General features: G+C 39.8%; 1 protein-coding gene across 2 annotated transcripts; it reads right to left on the reverse strand.

Annotated features, from left to right (window-relative positions):
* Nucleotides 1–3,847: 3,847 nt before the first annotated feature.
* On the reverse strand, nt 3,848–18,383 carry LOC135479511 (neurotrypsin-like). 2 transcript variants are annotated; one of them, XM_064759377.1, is made up of 11 exons: nt 18,302–18,374; nt 15,632–15,714; nt 14,921–15,089; nt 14,220–14,386; nt 13,333–13,486; nt 12,405–12,586; nt 9,726–9,906; nt 7,973–8,142; nt 7,056–7,346; nt 6,148–6,471; nt 3,848–5,978 (listed from the first exon to the last, which is right to left on the reverse strand). In XM_064759377.1, exons 2-11 carry the CDS (start codon nt 15,675–15,677, stop codon nt 5,674–5,676), a joined length of 1,989 nt encoding a protein of 662 aa, XP_064615447.1. In that variant the 5' UTR covers nt 15,678–15,714; nt 18,302–18,374; the 3' UTR covers nt 3,848–5,673. The 2 variants fall into 2 exon arrangements, with proteins under 2 accessions (XP_064615447.1, XP_064615448.1); XM_064759378.1 differs by lacking the exon at nt 3,848–5,978 and having other exon boundaries at nt 6,193–6,471; nt 7,063–7,346; nt 18,302–18,383.
* Between the last annotated feature and the right edge of the window lie 3,228 nt (nt 18,384–21,611).

Consider the following 21,611-nt stretch of genomic DNA (forward strand, 5'->3'; position numbering starts at 1 on the left):
ACCAACCATGTCTTTTCTGCGTCAGTCCATCACATTAGTTACACACGGAAAAATTAATGTGTTAAGAATGTATACTATTGTTATAACACAATATGATGTCACATTCAACATAATATCCTGTTAGTCTAATAGAATGGTTATGTTAAACTGACAGAATATGTGTGTTATTCACTGAATAATCTGCTGCAATAACAGAATATATTCTAACATCACTCAGATAACATAGTTTCTGTTAACTTTAACATATAAATGTTTTGAGTGTCTGTGTTCTCGGACAAGGAAGTTTCTCTGTTTCCTTTGGTCTCTTGGCCATGGTGAAAATAAGCTGTCGACGTTTCTTATTCGTGTAGTCTTGCGTGAAGTTCTCTACAGATCACTTACCTGCCACCAAAACGACATAAGTCGCAGGTGGAAAAGTTAGCCAGTATAACTTGCAAAAGGTTGAAGGTTTACCAAGGACTCTCCGGTTTCCTCCACCCAAAATTTGGTCATGGTAAAAAGTCTTTAGTTTGCACTGTGTACTGTGATAAAGGTATGAGCAACATTGATATATTTCGAATTTGAAGGTATGTTAGTGCTATTGTGAGTCTTGTTTCGATTAATTTCCCAACGCACTTGGTGATGGCGGTAGACGTCTTGACTTGTCGTTGCTGAAATCGGACGAAAAATGTCAGGATTCAGTGACACCCGGATGTTAATGCGACAGATCCCTGTGAAAGGGGACTTCGTGGCCTAGTGGTTAGCTGGCTTGTACGTCACAATGTCCCAAGAGCCTCTCGCCAATGCGGTCGCTGTGGGTTTATGCTGGCTTGCTCTCGATCCCATCGCACTTGTACTTGGGAAGGTCTCGCAGCAACCTGTGAGTAATTGTGGGTTTCCCCCGAGCTCCACCCTGTTTCTTTCCATCGTGATGCTGACCGCCGTCGTATAAGGGGAAAATTCTTGTGTACGGCGTAAAATGCCAATGAAATAATAAATCCCTGAAAAACTCTGCAAATCTGCAGTTTGATAATATCATCAATGTTCCACGCCATCCTCGCGGGACACCTATTGGGGATTATTATCGTTTGCTGTTAATTAATGTCTCAAAACTGCTTAGTGTGCAAAAAATAAATTCAGCAGTAACAATATTAAACACATGGGATAACTTTTACTACGTTGGGAATCATATTGGTCGGGCTTTTTAAATTTTAATGAGTACCTTAATAAAGCGTCTTAAAAAACACACAACCAGTCGATCTGAAATTTGATATGCTGCAACACAGTGATGAGGCATTTTTGAATGTTAAAAATGTTTGATTTCCGTGCGCAAATTCGCATTCGTCAGCTATTTTAGTCACGTTTATCAGTTCCTTTCTTGACCTTACTTGATGCAAGACCGTTTTTAATGTGTTTCACTATGCCAAGATCAATAGTGCATGTCAGAACACTGTGAAATGGATCACGCTCGGCTTATTTCCGGATATCATCCATTTTGAAGAAATCAGATGTTTCTCTGTAGAAAGAAAACCCCAAATGTTAGAATGAATGAATGATTATGGCTTAACGCCACATCGGCAATATTTCAGCCATATCGTGGCGACCAAATGTTAGAATGACGGAACTACCTAAACGTAGCCTGTGATCAAATATATGCTTTGACCAATAGCTTTCTGTGCAGATTTTTCAATGATGAAAACACTGATTTGTGGGGTAAAAGTATCATCTTTCATGGGAATGACATATTGCTCTCTCCCATTCAGTTAACATGCGGTCGGAGGAGCAGGCCATCACCAAACAAATTTGCATCAATGCATGATTTCCCTTATCAGCAGTAAATCAAAAAGCTACAACGAAACAGCGCCAGCATCTGAACACGATGTGTTCTTTCTTTTCATTGGTTTTTGTATAATACGTCCATTGCTCATACCACCTAACAGTCTATGGTTCAAATCCCGTTTATCCATGTTCCTTCTTACCATCAGTTTTTGTCGTTTTTCATTATAAAGAACACAATATATGGACCTGGCTAACAGAGATGATAACACACTACCAAGTAGCGCGGACTACGGCAACGCTCTTAGTCAACGGCTTTAATTTTTATTAAAAGAGATCCCAACGCCTTTGTTTTCAAGCCGAGAATTCCTTACACACTCTATTTATTCAACGTTAGTCTGTAAACTGCATTTTAAAATGATGCACTGTTGACCAGTTCCACGAAGTGAAACTAAGTGTCTGCTTATCTTTTCGGCAGTGTAGCCCTGGCTGGTAGGCGTTATGCCGAACAAGCGGGGGATTATATACTGCAAAGCTCTGCAAACTATTAACAAATCCACTGTGTTCTTTTCCAGAGGCTTAATCACTTAATCTAATCTTAATTATCCTCGCGTGTACACCTCGTAATTAGTCTGAAAATTATATAAGTATAAGAGTTTTACAAAGAATATCTTGAAAGATAACAGTGTTGCATTAGATCCGTACTGGCTAGCGACTTGGCGATACGATGGCCCGATTTTCCCTCACATATCGGCCACCGTAGATGAAACAAACACACTCCCGTCTGGTTTGTCTGACTGGAATTTGAAATCCATGGAATGATGGTACCACCAGTGGAGACTCTGGCACAGTTTCTCAGTCAACAGAGGGTAAAGCCTTGTAACCAGGTTACGAGGAGCCATACAGTCGGTCCAGCGGATTGTAAGTGGTAGTGACAAGAACAATTAGTCGCTCAACACTGGCAAAGGTGTCCATCCAATGTTTCATGTTTTTAGAAAGTACCACCGGTAAAAATGAATAAAGCTTGAATTTTATTGAATAAAAACAGCGATTGGTATCTCACAGAATTTAAATTTTGTCTTGGTATCCTTCAACGGTTGAGGTCTTAGGTGTGACTCGACCCAGGATTGATCCTGGATCTACCGCTCCCGAAGCAGACGCTCTACGAACTATGCTATCGGTGCCGGTCTGTGTTAAAAGAAGCTGCCTTGCTAGAAGCACAGTCATAGTCTTCCGATATATGCCTACAGCAAATCACATCTAATTCTGGAGTAACCCATTTGCCTAGCCCGCCCTAGAAAGCAGGTATGTATATTTGGGTTTACGTTGTACTTAACAATGTTTCACTAATATGAGGTGTCGTGTTGGGCATTCTCGTCTAACGCACAACGTGACCCACTTAGATTTTGCTGTCGCTTGGTAAAACTTCAAGCAACAAGTAGAGAAAAGTATTCACTTAAATAGACTTCATTGTAAAGAGGTGATAATATCAATGACGTTACACATTTCATTCATAAATAATAATTCAGAAAGCCAAATTTTCATAATCATCTCGAAGATGTCCTAGAACAGAAATGATACTGTTTTTCAAAAAGATTTACGCTGTAGAAACCCATTTATACCTTATATAATTGGAGTGTTAAAAAAAAAAAAAAACGTCTCGTATCTTCCATACAAACTGACATGAGATAAGCATATTCATCAGGTGACTTTAATTGTGTCGGATGTCACGCTGAGTAAGACAATGGTTCTGGAATGTTGCCAAGACGGCCATTTAAGGCCATACGTCAGCCCTGGAAGAGTTCGTTTGCTGTTGCTGTTGGGTTCCTGTCCAGTTCACGCTGGCTTCCTCTCCGGACGTACTTCCGGCAAACTGCGGATGGTCGTTGGCTTCCGCGGAGTTTCATTATACCATAATAAGGGAAGTATTCTCGAGGATGACGTAAAACACAAATCAAATAAATAAATATACGAAAATTGCCAGCATTATGGTGGGAGGAAACTTGGCAGAACCCGGAGGATGGGGGCAGGTGCGAAGGTTGCTGACAGACCTTCCCACATATATGGTTGGTACTTAATATAAAACGTTCACAAAGCGCGCCAAGCTATTCCACAAACAATGAAATCTAGAAACCCCGGACCTTATACAGGCTTACTAAAAAGCTGGAGAGAACCTCTTCTTTTGTTATATGGACATTTTTGCTCTCTTCAGAATCACTTATCATGCTGTTGTCAACCCCATTTTCGAATTCAGTAACGGGCGTCTCTGTAAATTTGATTGGTTAACTGAAGATCCAACTAAATGTTTGAGATTTCAAAAAACATTAGCGGTTTTTAACAATCATTATTTTCCGTAGATTGATTAAGAAGTGCTCCACAAAACATCTCTTTTAGGGATGGAATAACACTTAGATCTTTATAAATGAATAATAACAGGTTGCGTTGGGTTATAATAATAACTTTGTCATTTTCAAGCTTTTGGTAGCCGGCGTCGGAAATTAACTCTCCATGGAGGCGGAATTAAATCTGTTCAAATGTCCTTTTTTTTCAAATTCATTGTGCGCACACCACTTCCGTTGCCTGGTGCGACACGGCTAAAATACCCAAATCAAAAACTGGCATAATATCGGTAACGTTTGCAATCCAAGTGCTGAACCCCATTAAGCGATAATTCATCGCTTTTGAAAAAGACTCTTATGCGGGTAGCCTTTAATCATGTCTAAAAATGTCAGGAACTCAGTTAGGATTACAATTTTGGAAGGCAAATCTTAAGGCAGAAAGAAAGTAAAGTAGGGTCCTGAGAGAGAAGTAAAACAAGACTCACATGATACGTTGTGGAAAATTCTTGTTGCCATGGACACGAAAAACCGTTACGCGTTTCTAGCGAAATGAATTAGCGGTGAGGAGGGTGTTAACGAAACAATTATGACGAATCAAAAAGCGCACTAAGCAGATTTTTCTTGGCTCTGTGGGTAAATGGACAAAACTGTAAAGTGAAAACACTGGTAACTCATATGGAATGTAAAAAACCCAACCGAGTCAAGTTTTATAACATTGTCCATGCAGATATAGGGTAGGCCCATAAATCTATAAAATCTGTGTATTGGAAGTGTAAACTGGGCTTTCTATGACACAACTGCATTCATCCCATAGAAATTGTCATCTTTATAAACTCTTCAAACAGTACTTAGTTATTTATTTGATTGGTGCTATACGCCGTACACAAGTATATTTCACTTATACGACAGCGGCCAGCATTATGGAGGGAGGAAATCGGGCAGAGCCTGGGAGAAACCCACGACCATGCGTAGGTTGCTGTCAGACCTTCCCATGTTCGTCAAACAGTATTTCTTCATGTTCATGTTTCCACACCACAAGAAATAAAGGTTCCATTTTTTCTCCCATATTTAGGCCTTTATAGTTCTTGTAGAGCTGAATAAAGTAGTCATAACTGTAATAATTGGGTCTGCTGGAAAAGAACGATGGGTCTATTTTAAATATGTCCCATTTTCTGCAAAAGGCGGGTTAAAGAGGGTGGAAGTGGGACAAAAAACTCCCAGTTTTACTGACATTCATGCCAAATAAAACATTCATCGGTCAACATTAGTTCCCATGTCATTTGGAAAATGCAGATGAGAGCAATGAAACATTTTTACATCTTAAATGTAGTTTTGAAGATACAAAGTCAAATAAAACGGGACAGGGATTCGATTGGGAGACCACAGATTTCATCACCGTAGCAACTTATATTCACTTGGCGAAGGGAACACTCGTGTACAAGATTCTGGGGATTATTCGAGGAGGAAATAGAGACAAATTGGCAACAGCCTGTTAGTGATATGGATTTATACCGATGTCACCAAATCTACTTATGCAATAGGATATAAAGAAGTTAACCACGTTTTCTGTAACATATCACTAACCTCGTTTTCTGCGCATTGGCGACGATGTCCAAAATACGCTAAAGTCTTCTTCATCATTCAAAAATACTGGCTCCACCGAAATTATGTCCTTGTGCGTTTTCACTTGGCATGTATAGGTGCGATAGTCGTTGTTTTGTATCGCCAAAGAGAAGACAGGTAACGGGGAAACCACAGTGCCCTTGTCTGAAACCCAAATGGGTTTGGCATCAGGCACTCCGGGCATCTCACATAGAAACTTCAGCTTTGGTTCGATACCGGTGTAAATGATCTCTGCCTTCGCCATTAAGGCTCCCACTGGTTCTGAGGGAAGAGAATGAATGGCCTATGTCAGCATCCGGGAACGTAGATCCATTTTATTTCAAGCACAAGATAATTTGAAAAGTAGAAACTCGTGCCATGATTCTTCTTGAAATAAATCTTTACAGCTCTAGTAAAGTGCGGTTATTAGGTCCATCAGTTGTTGTTTTACCTTTCATTTTAAGGGTTGTTCTATGATGTTGCCATTTTTCCGTAACATTGTTCCACGCCACGCAATGTACGCGTGTGCCGTTGTACGACCTTTTAAAGGTGAAAGTAATCGTAGATACCGTGTAATAGGAATCGTACTGCCAGTCATGTTTAAAAGATGTGGTTGGATTCAAATCTCTCATGAGGACGTCGTCAAAATACCAGAAAACCTCTGGTCTCGGTCTGGATTTACCAAACGTACACGTGACATTAACCACTTGACCCACTTCGATGTTGCTGGGGGACGTAATGGCTGGATTGTATTCGTATCTATAATATGGTCCAACTTCAGTGGACAAAAAAAAAAAAAAAAAAAAAAGATAGCGTGAGATAAAAATTCGGTAGATCGACTAATAAGCTAGTATTTATGCCAAACAGTCTTACACGTAGCATCCAAGAATAATAAGCTCAGCGCAAATATACGCCACATTATACTTTGATGACGGATGCCCTATGGGCAACAAAACTGGTACTGTGTTTCGAAAGATTTACGCTGTATGACATTTATTTGATTTGTTTGATTGGTGTTTTAGGCCATACTCAAGAATATTTCCCTTATATGACGGCGACCAGCATTGTGGTGGGAGGAAACCGGGTAGAGCCCTGGGAGAAATCCACGACCATCCGCAGGTTTCTAAAAGACCGTACCCACGTACGGCCGGAGAGGAAGCTAGCATGCGCTGTGTAATGGTGTAGAGCGTGACATAAGATTGGCTTTTAGGTAAGAACGTTCTTGAGAGCTGAGAGCTGAGAACTGGAAATAAATAAATAAATGAAACTAAATCAAATCAAATATGCAACGGACATAAATATTGTTCTGTTGTATTCCTGACATATCGTCCTCCTTATGAAGCAAGTACATGTACTTACAATTCACCTTATACGTTAGACCGCTGCTGTCGGACCATCCGTCGTCATTGTTAACCGTACAGCTACAATATCTGTTATAGTTATAGTACATTGTCAGTCGATGTAAGGTGATCACGGTAGAGATGTGTGTGTCATTCCCGGACTGGTCCCCCAACCCATAGTATGGATCGCAGTACCAACGAAGATAAATCGGTCTTTCACCCTGGGATGTACATCTTAACTTCATCGGTTTTCCTTCAATCATAGGCCCTGGCGTAAGTATCTCAATGAATGGTTTAGACGGAAGCGAATCTGTAAGAACAAAAAAGACTCCAAGAGTGAGTGAATAACGAGTTAGTTGGTGAATGGGTTTTGATGCGACTGATCTAAAAGTCAGTTGTTCTGTCCTGCGTGTACTGTCAGTAGGTAAAAATATTAATATCCTATTTTTAACATGGATAATTTATCTCTTGACATCAGTCATTCACATAAAGTGTATGCGTGTGTTTGTGTGTGTGTGTGTGTGTGTGTGTGTGTGTGTGTGTGTGAGCTTTCTTCGTTTTCAGCCAAAATGAACAGTGAAAATGAAAACAAGGACGTGCTGTCCTAGACTTTGTTGACGCATGCGGCCGGGTCCATAAAGTGGACGAAAACCAGATATCACTTGGTGGATGACGACTGAAGTCAAATCTATAGTACAGCGAACTAAATAGTGCTGAAAGGACGACTTTATATAGCTCATGGTAGCAGGACTGCAGTCACACCTGGAGTTAGGGACAGCGCGCTCGGAGGAAACCTTTGCATCCCATATTTATCCGGCATCCGCGGCGAAGATCATCACCGTTAATACACCAAGATGCTATTACAGTCGAAAATCGCTCGACCAGCACACGACCCTGTCTTAACATTTGATTAAACAATATATATAGCTCACGAACCGTTATAACACTGTACCACAGCGACTTTGTTTTCATAGCAGGAATGTGGCGTCCACTCGATTTCCCGGCATTCCGTTACGTAACTTTCGTCCCCAGAACAGGTGATCCTTTTAAACCATATGTGCTGGAATATTTCATTATAACAGCCAACTTTATTGATGACTTTACCCCTGGAAAAAAAACAAAATAAAAGGGTGGCTTGTGTTTTATTTATTTATTTATTTGATTGGTGTTTTACGCCGTACTCAAGAATATTTCACTTATACAACGGCGGCCAGCATTATGGTGGGTGGAAACCGGGGGAAACCCACGACCATCCGCAGGTTGCTGGCAGACCTTCCCACGTACGGCCGGAGAGGAAGCCAGCATTAGCTGGACTTGAACTCACAGCGACCGCATTGGTGAGAGCCACGGAGGCCCCGGCTTGTGTTTTAATACAAGTGTCTATCTACAATAAAGTCACTGTACCTTGTTTGATTTTTTCCCAAATTCATAACTAAATAATTCACCCTTTTCAAAACATATTACACCTTTAACATCTAGGTAAAAGTGTGTCCGTAAATTTTGGAATTTGTGAAATTTGAAAGTTAGTTCAATTAACCGCAGTGAGTAGTCCTACGTAAGCCGCAAAAAGGTTTAGCTTCCCTATGTACACTAGTAGGATTCTGTAGCCATTTCTAATAGGTGACGTGCATCATCTTTCAGTTTTCTTCCATTTTCTTGCTAATTTTTCCAAATTGTGATGCAAATTTGACCCTTGTGCAGAGAAACCACACTGTAAGAATTGAATACAAATTTACAGCCTGGAGCACTGTATATTATTACAGTAAATCATGTTGTAAATATTTTACACCATTTTCCAGCGCAATTCTTCGACTATGTGGTATAATTTTAATCTCGTCGATGTGTGTTTTCAGCATTGTCCGTAAAACTGTAGCCGTTTGATCATTTACAGTGCACTTTGCTGTAAATGTACGCTGGTTTTCTGGGTAGATATGTAGATTTTGTTAATTTGCAATGGGGTTAATTGATTATTTACAATTGTATATGTAGAAATATACTACATTTTGGGTGTAAATATTAAACTGCACATCTTGTAAATCTACAGCGAAAAGAATTGGTCACAAAATTACCAGCACAGTGTAATTTGTTACAGTGGAAATATGGCATACTGTAAAATATATCGCGTTTAGTTTATTTCCGGATATCCGCCATTTTGAAGAAACTGCATTTTGTCCCGCAAAATGAAAACAACAACGCTAGAGTAATGACCTCTCTCCGAAATTGTAACTTGTGATCTGGCGTTTTATAGGTATGTGACCAAATGTAAGCTCCGATCAATCGTTATTTTTACAGAATTTATTTATGGAAATTACTTGCATATAATGGCATCTTGTCCTTCCCTATTCGTTTAACATGGGATCTTTTACAACAGTAGAGCAGGCACTTAAGAAACAAATTTTTTTCGTAGCAGTTTTATTACTAGGTCCATTCTACATACCCGGAGCAGTCTCATCGAGTTTATCCCTGCTCCTACTTACCATTAGTTTTTCTCTTTTCTCATTAACATGAACGCAATATATTGGCCAGACGACCAGAGATGTTGACACGCTGATAGCTTGGACCCTCGAAACGCTGTTAACAGCTTTAGCATCGTTTATGATTAACAATGTACTGAATATTTCATTTCTTATACAAACAAGGACATAGGATGAATGCAGGGTTATAGAAGGACATGACGTATTGATGTTACCATTGATAGCTGGCCTGCCTGCAGAAGAATGTCACTGTTTTCAGATCAAGCGAGTATTTACAGACCGTCCCCCAAACGCCTGCCACCTTCACCAGCAAGAGCCCGGCGTCCGGATGTTTTGTTTCAGAGCCGTACACCCTGTAGTCTCCTATCTTAACCTGGAAACTTTCGTGGATGTCATCTGGGAACACATAGAAAGACAATGTCATTAATTGCGACTAACCACTTAAAAGAATACTGCAATGCAAATTATACTTTTTCATTGAGCTGACTGACTGTTAACGCGATAGGAAACTTCACACCTCTATCTGTGCCCAGAGGTAAACTATAACAAACTATGAGAATTTATGGACAAATTGCTAAACGCGTAATATATACGTGTTTAGACACGTAAGACTGCCCGAACGACCCCACAAGTGCCGTGAACCCTTTTCTGCCACAAAGACTGCCCGAAGACAATGAGATAGGATGATTTTACAAATTCCATGCCCAATGGCTGGATTGATCAGGTGCTTCTCTCTGTGCCATCAGTCGAGAATCGTGGCCTATGCAACTAAGCCATTTCCCTCAGAGAGTTCTAGAACAATCTTAACCAATCGCTTATGGTATAGTCAAATAAGCAATTGGCCTTTTCATCTGAAGTAAACGCTATTGTAAAATAGAAATTTACATATATCTTATCAAGGCCAGTATTGTTTAGTCCGACATTAAAGCCCAAGCATACATTCCAAGGCCAGTAAACTTACACAAACGCTGGCGCAATTCAACGCTTCCTTCCGTGAAGTAAAAAAGTTTGATATCAAACTAATGCCTCTGAAAAGCCCTAAACTTGCCCATAACCTCAACCTTCTGACAGGATGCCCTCGGTGTATCTGTAGGAAGAGCCGTCAAGACATCGTGTTTTTCATTGCACAAACCCTTAACATGATCGGCTAGTGTTGACCGTTGACAGCTACCATCGTTTTCCGGATGTTGAGCTTCTCTTAACCTAATTTGAAATCATTATGGTAATTTTGTATATTTGTATAGTGTATAGGATGTAATGTCTTTTTTCGCCGCCAGCCTGCCAATTTTGGTGTACAGCTGCAAGCTGGGTATAAAATTGATGGAAACTGTCTAAGCTTTGGGCAGGTATGAGTTTAAATGATGAAAGTTCGAAATTCTGGGCGAGAGGACACAAGGAGACAGGTGGTGATGAAGAAGCTGCGATTCACGTCCCCTTGGCATTACTTGGCACCACTCCCAGATACCGGTATAGAAAGGTCCAGATTTTGAAGGTCAACATATGTCAAGACTTTTATGGCTTCTTTCTCACAGGCTGGACCAGGTATGTACCAAAGCTTATTATTAAACGGAATGTTTGGGACTTAACTACAGCGCTAAACGCTAATACTGTCGCTTTTGGAAAATTAATGGGGGTCATGCAACATCCCTCGATCTGCTTGTTATACATCGGTAACATTGTGCCACTGAAGTTACCCAACACTAAAGGATGATAACAATCTGAATTTTGAATTAATATATGTGTCGTTTTATTTATTTATTTTTTTTATTTTTTGTCTTTCACAATACTTAATGGTCTACAACTTTGGGGAAGAAGTCTAAATTTACTTATCCGTCTGATAACAAAGCTACACACAGAGTGCAAAAATTGCCGGCAGTAGTACTCATTTCAATTAAATACTTGCTCAGCCTAGAAAGAGGTTTGGGTTTTGTTTTAGCTGACCGGATTGTTTAATTTTCAAAAAGGAAAAAATATTGTTCTGTCCCTATATATAATACAAGATGGATTAAAGGCCACTACGACACTTTCCTCAGCCGGGGTCCCAGATCAAGTCACTGGATCTATCACTCCTGTCAAATAGTGCAATCTGATCAGTTTTCCGTAGCATGCATTTTGTTCAGGCAATTTTCGTCTTCACCAATACAAACTGCCTCTCCTCTGAAGTCAATAGTCTAATCCTGCGATCATCCCTATCATCTAGATCATCTAATTCCTTTCGTTCAATGTTGCAGGTTTAACTTAACCCTTACATCGTTAATTCAGCCACCAGACTTCAATGGACCCCAGTAGATGTGATAGCTGAACATTTCTCGCCTACACAAGCCACCATGCAGTCTGCATCAAAATTTCACCCTGTGCTGTTCCGCTACAGTACTTGTGAACTACCACATTGCTTTACAACCACTGAAACAGTGACGTATTATACAGGAACAGTGAGGTATTACACAACAGAGGAGAAATGTATACCTCTACAGTGCTTGTGAAGTACCACTTTGCTTTACAAGCGCTGCCAAACAGTGATGTATAAAAGAGAAACAGAGACGTATTATACAGAAACAGTGACGCATTACACAAAAGAGAAGAAAAGTATAACACTTAGACAGATTTTTTAAGGCTGATAATGTTCCTCCATTCAAGTGAAACAGGTGCGATCATGCCAAACTCTTGGGCCCAGTTATTTAAAAGTGTGTTAGCAGTATTTTTAATCGAAAATCCAGGTGGTTTTATATTAGAACAAGTCTGGTATTAAACTTCGACCTGACTTAACGTTTAATGCAATTTTCCACAATCCACGTATGTCTACAGCGCTGTAAAATCGAGTCCTGGACATCAAAAATGTACGAATAATTCAATTCTGAGGTATTATAACGGTGACTGAGTTCGGGTATACTTACTGTCAGTTAAGCATGCCACACCGAGTCCATAATACGGACGGTTCCCCTTGCAGTCCGTGTCTCCCCAGGGTCTGGCTTTGCACGTGCCCAGATTGGTTTCTGTCCCATCACATTCCGGACTTCCCATCAAGTATTCTACACTGGAGTTATACGGCCAAGGCTTAATGGCTAATGCCATTGCTCTGTTGGTGAAAGCCGACAGTTCTATAATAGTTACCCTTAGATTTGCGCCTAACACCAACTAACCCATGTCAAGAGCCCAGTGCGATCCGTGTTCACAGGTGCTTTGGAGACTATAAACAGCTAAACCTTGTTTAAACGGATATAAAATCGACGCTGACTGACCGACAGCGGGGATTTCTTGTTTAATGTCTTTCACTTTATCACTCTATAAAAAAAAAATAGATACCATACCTAAAATTCATTTTAGTCAAGGCATCTCATGGACTTACAAACATGTACCTCTCGCATCAGCCAATCAGCGACTATTCTCATCCTTTTACGTGAAATGAAGTTCAGATCACTTGTCAGTGCATAAGCAGTAAAGTTACGTGTCCTAGAAACCCTTCGGCCATATTTTCTGAGGTTTTTCAGGTGCTAGTCAAATGGAAAGTGCGACATTTCCCATCAGGATTTCTATGGGTTACTCCTCCCATAAGCCTTCTAGCTATTCTTATGTATTTAACGCCGTACTCAAGAATATTTCACTTATACGACGCCCGCCACCATCATCGTGAAAAGAAACCTGGGCACCGCCTTATCCCCTTTAAGCTATGGTGCCAGTGGGTGTATAAGTTGCTACTTTTAGGCATTTGTATGATATTACCTGCCCCGCCAAAAATACAACTTGCCCTAAAAACTGTACGCCTGAACTGGCTGTGATATAACTTGAATCAGGCGTTTAATAAATTAAGAGAATGTCATTTACCCAGAGTGCCCCAGTTGTCTGCAAGCCACTTTGGCCGTACGATCCTTTGTCCCGGGATCGCAAACTCCGCCCCATTGACCTTTGACCTTAACCTCTAGTTGTCCAACAATTGGGTACTCTCCATGTGTAAGGCGAATGTCGACGTCATGAAATTCTGCAGAACACGTAAAAAAAAGCATGTTACATGGTGTATTACCATTTTTCATTAGTTTCATGGGAATTATTACTTTAGTTGTACTGGTGAATAGCGCTAACTTAATCCTGTGACTATGTTATGATTTATGTACATCATTTGTGCTTAACGCCGTGCGAAGGACGTTTCACTTATGCGACGACCGTCAGGCTTATGGGTGAAGGAAACAGCAGTGCCCGGTATATGCCTGACAAAGCCCACAGCAAGAGATGCAATCGAGTTCGCCATCTCACAAGAGGAGGATCAGTTCTTTAACTCTCTGTACCATGCAGCGATGCCCTCTATTCTGGTTGTATAGGCATAAATATAAACTTTGCTTACTCAATATCAGCCGTTGATATGAGGTAGGCGACGTCTAAGCTGTTACTATTTATACATTTATACGAACAGTTAGAATAAAACCCTAACTGAAGAAAATTAACTAAAGACCGTATTTCTGCGGCTACGTGTGACCATTTGCCAGATATGCACTGTCGTCACTGGTCTGGTTTTACTCTCTGTATTGTACGTCTTTAATTACATTGTATTCCTACATAAACCGTAATTCTGCTGGTGGACTAACTGAGCCAACTTGGCCAAAAGTCCATATTTCACCAGTTACGTGTGACTTTTTGTCAGATAGATCACACTATCGTTGCTGGACTGATTGTGCCCTATACTGTACGTCTTTAATAATACACACTCTGGTATTTACCTTCAGGGTCACAATCTACGCCTGCCACCCTCCGGTTGTATTCTCCGCCATCTGTCTTCACGCAATACTTCATATCAGTCACTTTGAGTGTCCACCAACACTCAAACATGACCGTTCTCTTCGTGGTGTTTTTGTAAAATGAATTTAGACTGTAAAGCACCCTAGAGCTGTGTTAAGAAATAAAAATCTTCCGTAAACCACTTATTCGTTTTGGTAAGATAAAAGTAAAATGATGGTACTATTTTACAAGACGGTCTGATTTCCCACAGATTTTTCTTCTAAAAGACTGATCGAATTCTGGGTAGCTTCGATATGTATATCAAAGCATTGTTTTACAAACGTATCAAATTTTGGCCATGCATAAAGAAAAAAATACTGCTGTTCTTTCTTCAAAATCCTTACCATCCGCTTAGAAATCAACACAAATTCACCACATTCATGCACACACTCGTACTTTAACCCACACACCCACTCGTACTTTAACCCACACACCCACTCGTACTTACACCCACACACCCACTCGTACTTTTACCCACACACCCACTGGTACTTTCACCCAGACACCCACTCGTACTTACACACCTCAACGCGTAGGGCCTACTTATACCCACACATCCAGTTGTACTATTATCTACACAGCCAGTCGTACTTACACCCACTCACCCACGCCATACTTACACCCACACACCTAACGCACTCACCTGTTGTATCCTAAAGCGTAACAGAGAATCCGGGCAGACATGTTGGAGAACCCGTCGTAGCTTACTGGTCGCCATTCTTTTTCGAAGTAGATCTCAACGGTGCCTTCTGACGGCTTCTTCCCACCAGTCAGCCGCACTATTTCAATACCACTTTGAGATTCTGCCTCCCCTGTAGAGAAGAAGTGCTTTAAAGTAACTAAATAATGACAAACAGGAACAGATGCTGATTAATTTACACGCATTACATTTTATATCTTTACTGACGTACACACGTCAGAGATGGGTATAATTCATGTCCGATCCACCGTAAAGTGTAATACAGGCACAGGAGAAGGTCTTAAATACTCAAATGCATTTTTCTACGTCAAGACAGCAATAGATGGAAATCCCATGGATTCACTTCAGTGGGGTTATTCTGTATTTTCTCAGGATTTTCTAAACAACGGGAAAAGCCTGTTTATTTATTGATTTATTGATTTATTTGATTGGTGTTTTACGCCGTACTCAAGAATATTTCACTTATACGACGGCAGCCAGCATTACGGTGGGAGGAAACCGGGCAGCAAAGACAGATCTGCACATCATATATATCTCCACAACGAATACTTCAAGTTACTGTAAAGTCTTCGCGAATTTCGCGATACGTCATCTTGTTTCAATCGCCTGTCGAAATTTGGATCTGAACCTGGTTTACAAAGGCAATTATCTTACCTAAAAATCCGGACAGTAAAATGACAAAGAACACCTGAAAAACCATGACGATATCTTGACCGAAAAATGTTTCCTGGATACTTCTGCAAAATGAAGAAAGAAAAAATTGTCTAAATTGTACCCTTGCCTCCTGAAACAGGATTTTAGTCTTTTCTTACATTTCCGTTCTGATATCTGTTTCAGTGTATACAGAAAAAAGCTACTTTCAAAAATATGCCCCAAAACATGCAATCAAATAGACCCGATATATGTTTTTGATGCATGCTATTTACACCTTAAAATACATCTCATCTTCACCACAAGACGTTTGTCACATTTGTATACCAGTCTACTGTCCATGATTTACCTCAGAGCCTGAACACGATGTAGTGATATTTTTCTAAATGTCCTGTTAAAGTTATAGCTGTGTAAGTTTTTCAGTTCTCACCTCTATAGCCTTCAGTGTTTGTAAAATGGAAATAGGATAAGTCCCGTTTATCTCGTCGAAGTAAACTGGATAGAGTACGCCTCAGTGAACCCTGTTACTGTAAAATGGGTGAAGTCCGTACATGTATCGTGTAGCTAATTCCTTACTGTCAATGTAACCCGTACCTGGTATATCTCCGTGAAACTATCCCTGCCACGTTAAAATGGAAAAATGATTCTTGGTGCTTTAGTTCATGTGTACAACTTCATACAAACAATCTCAGTGCCTATATTTCTGCCGTCCATGAGGCATTATATCTGTCACATCAAACCCTTTACAAAAAAAAATCATGTTTTAATAATCATCGGTTCCATGACGTATACAGAAATGAAAGAATGAACTGTGGAAAATATTGTGCGTTGTGCGAAAATATTATCACAAAGTGCTTGTAGGAGAGACATACGTAGTCGCTTATTGAGTTCCAAAATCATTCAAAAACACTGTAAAATATTGTCACATGTTTTCTTCACTATTAAACGACGACTTAACAAAAATATACAGGATACCCAAAATGCACAAAGCATTATACAAGATCAGATTTATAAATGAATCCAGAAAATGCACAACCATTTCACTGCCTACGTTGTTAACCAAAGCCCTGTAGGTAGTTTGAGAACATTTATCCTAAAATAATCTCCCGTCTACAATGCATGTGTATACCAGAATGCTCTAAAACATTGACAGTTAGATTTGTAAGGTCCAGTGCAACATAAACACGTATCCCCATGGCTTATCTCTGTTCACTACGCTACAATCCCTAATCAAAGGGCTTTACTAATCTGCTTGTTTTTGGCGTTTTTGAAGAGAGGACAACAATTAATGAATGTCAGAGCTCCCAATGTAACAGACGACAGCACAGAGAGTAAAATCAAGTCAGCGACGATAGTGTTATAATTTGCAAATCTCTCGTCAGTTTACATTAGTTTAATTTTATGTTAATTGTTTATGTAAATATTGCAATAAAAGACAACATTAGGCCAAATACGTACAACCATCGATAAAATATCCCTTGTGAAAGTTACGAAGTACAATTCCTTTTTTGTGTGTGATGTTGCATAACCGAGATATCACAGTTCAGTGTAAGCAAAATCGCTCACACTGAGAAAACCGAAATGTTATCGATTAGAACTAGTTGGGCGCAATTCACTTAATTAAATAACCCGAAAACGGAGCTGCACGAAATGTAGCCATCTGAGTCTGTTTTCAACCCTTTTCCAAATAACTATGGTTAAATTCTTGGTTGTGTTGTCTTTTAAAGGGACACAGAATCGATTCTGACTGGCTAATGTGAGAGATAGGCAAGTTCAGGCAATGCCTTGCCTAAGCTGAATTTTTGGTATTGTACATTTAATTCAAACGCGACCAAGGCTACAAGATTTAACCCAGGAACTCCGCTGTCAGCCAATCGGCGTCGATTCTGTATCTCTTTAAGTGTTAATCTGATCAACACCGCTCACCGAGGAATCTTGAATTCGCTCACTAGGAATCCTGTAACCACTGGTGTAGTCATAGGAGAAATGACTAATGCTCAATTCGCAGTCACAAATGGAAATCACAATTTGTGATGATGGAAGCGTATATCCATCCTTGACGAGGAGTTCTATTTATTTATAAATATCTGTTTATTTGATTGCCAAAACTACGAACAGCTACTCCAGTTGTCACTCATGCGCTCTCCAAACAACAACAACATGCTGGAAAGTACCCGTTTACAAATCACAATTTGGCAAAAATTATAAGTCAGTATTGGTTATTATTGTTCTGAAAAACATTGCTTTCCAACTTCACTCGTTGCAAAGAGCTGGAATGTGCTCATCAGGTTTATTAAAGCTTGTACACATAGCACGCCACATCGCGTCCATGGAAATGACTTTTGGTGCTACTGTTCGGTATTTTGTTCTTTTATTAATTCATTTATTTGATTGATGTTTTACGCCGTACTCTAGAATATTTTACTTGTACGACGGTGGCAAACATTGTGGTGGGAGGAAACCGGAGGACGCCTGGGGAAAAGCCACGACGATCCGCAGGTTGTTAGAAGACCTTCCCATATGCGTCCAGAGAGGAGGCTAGCATGAGCTGGAATTGAACTCACAGCGACCGCACTGACGACGACTGCAGCCACACTATAGCAGGGGTTATGACAATGGTGACGTTCTACAGATACAATAAAACCATAGCTCTGTAAATAATACAACACTTACCTACATATACAACGGACGTCAAAATACTGGGAGGATTGCGTCTTATAGTCTTAACATAGTCTGATATAGTAAGATGGAAGAGAAACTCGAGAGCAGAGGAGTTAATATATGTATGTATGTATACATACAATGGACAAACGCTTGTGTAACTCAATACGCTGCTTTCTTATATTCCCCAACGCCCCCTTCTCCTAACTGTACTTCGTTTTGGATGTTCACTGACACGCGACGATAGGTTGACGCCAGCGGACTGATACTTCATACAGTCATACAGAACCTTAGCATAGCTCCTAAAGCGGGGGGGAGAGAAATACTAGAATTACCCTTTCTGTCCCGCTGATTGTGTTTCTACCTCTATGTAGACACGATTTTGTCCATGCAACTTCTCCCAAATTACGGCGCTGATTTTGATGAAACTTACCATACATCATCGGGACTTGTGCATGCGAACGTTTAATGGAAATTGGATAATTATTTTCGCAGTTACCTCCATTTAGAACTTTGCGTAAGTGCTTTCCCATGTACTGTGAATTTGTCCATTATGTAACTCTTCCTCAAACAACTCATTTGAAACCATTTCCATTTAACTTAGCATACATCTTCCCTATCAACTAAACTTCTCTTCAGTTTAATTACAATCGGATAATTATTTTCATAATTACTTCAGTTCGGGTACTAATGGATTTTCATGTACACAGATGGAAGAGTGGATGGATAGGCAGTATTTTGGACATCTGGATTCCAGTTAGCCGTAACATGCTTAGTGATAATCTGCCTATGAAGCATACCACGCGCAATTTATAATGCTTGATATGGGCAAAATGACAAAATAGTATAGTGAAAACACTCGTAACTCATAGAATATATATATATATATATATATATATATATATATATATATATATATATATATATATATATATGTATATATATATATATATATATATATATGTATATATATATACATGTATATATATATATATATATATATATACATATATATATATATATATATATATATATATCTATATATATATAACTCAACTTCATTAGTTTTATAGCTGTATCTATGCAGACACACGACGGCGTAAAACGCCAATCAAATAAGTAAGTAAATAAATAAATAAAGGCAAACGTAGGACATAAGTAAAAAAGGCAAACATAGGACATAAATTAAAAAAAGGCAAACATAGGACATAAATAAATAAAGGCAAACATAGGACATAAAACAATGAAAATGCTGTGTTCTGATGGAGAAATCTGACACAGTTGCTTTTATCCCATATACATGTGGATTGCCATCTGTATACTCTATTTTGGAAAGCACGAAAGCACGTTCCAAGCATGCTTTTTCCTTGTTTCGCACCGTAAGACGGTTATATCCAGCCCCAGCATTATCTTCCCATTTCTGACAGAGTTTAAAGCACCTGGTACGGTAAGGTGGACAATCGGCCCCAAAGAGGTACGATAAGAAAGTGCAAATTTTAAACCCAAGCACCCATAAAAGTTATTTGGTCACAAAAGAGATGGTCGTTTAGTAATAACCCATCAAAAGTGCAATCTGAGTAAAAAACGTCAATTTTTCCATCAATCGAGGCAGTGTTTTTAATTTACATTACGAAGTTCGACGTGTATGTATGTATGTATGTGTGCATGCATGCTTGGGGATTAAGGTCGTACTTAATAATTTTTCACTCATATGATGACGACGAGCCGAAGTGCTCCCACTACTGACGTATCACGCCGAAGACACCATACATACCACACCACCCAGTCAGGTTATACGTCTGACACCGGGTCAACCAGTCATATTTCCTTAGTCTAACCTCTTAGCGCTAAACGCTAAGCGAGGCAGCAGCAAGTGCCATTTCTTAAATCTTTGGTATGACCCGACCCGGATTTGATCCAACGCCTCCCGATTTCGAGGCGGACGCTCTAACTATTTCACATGCTGAGGACATTACAATCCAAATGGCTGAGTTCAACGGGACACATAGCCATTTCTGACTTAAGTCCAAATTGCTTAGGCAGAATTACAGGCAGGTAAAAAATCCAATGATATTAACTGCATTTTTAAGATGTCACTAGTCTAGAATTATGCTCAGAATCACATTTAATAAACAAACAACATGAAAACAAGTCCCACCAAGTAACGCGATATTCACGAGGTTCTACGAGACTGTCACACAGCAAATTTGGCGGACGGAGGGTAATACATAATGAGATGTTGAATGGAGGACCAATGACGGGATCAAACTTTAAAGTACGCACAAACTACCATGTCCCAAGTCGCCCAGTTGTTCAGGCGCAGGTCGTTAGGGATCGTGACATATTTATCAAGCGAGTGAGACCTATGCAAACGGTAAGGATGGTGGTGGTGTGTGTGTGTGTGTGTGGGGGGGGGGGTGTACTCCAAGTTAAGGGGTGGAGATATTTTTTCAGACTTGTTACATGGGAGCAAATAAAATCATATTTACTATCAATAACTGTGAGAGATGAGCTCCACCTTCGCATACGTATACATACTGCTGTAGAACACCTTTTGTGTCCAACAACCCAGTTGTAGGCTACTACTGGATCCACTTGTACGAAGCCCTCATATAACGTTGTGAGCAACTCGGATTAGCACGTGACGGCGATTGCAACGTAATGGGTACATTGCTGATTGCCATGGTAGTTACGTACTCGTAAAGTTAAGAAAGCATCGTACACGCGTGTCAAGGTAACCAAGGCCATGTCGTGTAGCCTGATCATGATTTTTTGGACCGAAAATATTGATAGGGCTGACATTTGTTCTTGTAACAAATTTCAAAAACATTTCTATTTGAACAGGGCCTTTTCCCATTACATATATTCCCTCATCACTTGAGCTTCATAATTTGCCAAAAGGATATAGAAAGAGTACTTTCTAAGGAAATAAGGCTTATAAAAAAAAGACAAAATAATGGATGGACATATATATATGCACACCAAAAGTTTGTTTAAGGCTCAAGCATACATACTGTTTCGCAGCAAATTTTGTGAAGTCCCTGAGATATTTTGCAGACAAACAAATGGCAAGCAAAATGGACCAAATTGCAAGCCGCAAACGGAACAGACAGAATAACAAGCTTGCGGCAAAATCTGGCAAGTGAATAAAGGCGCGAATTTTGTGTTTCGCCATATCAAGCTTCACAAAAGCATTAATTCTGGAAATGTCATTGTTAGTTCAAACAGCTATGAGGACACCATTCGCAAAAAGGACAGTAAACCGAAATCGTCTCGCTAATATTGCTGTTGTTCTGAAAGTGTCCGTAGATATAGACAGGCA

The sequence above is a fragment of the Liolophura sinensis genome, chromosome 12, assembly GCF_032854445.1.
Source record: "Liolophura sinensis isolate JHLJ2023 chromosome 12, CUHK_Ljap_v2, whole genome shotgun sequence".
Classification (NCBI taxonomy): Eukaryota; Metazoa; Mollusca; class Polyplacophora; order Chitonida; family Chitonidae; genus Liolophura; species Liolophura sinensis.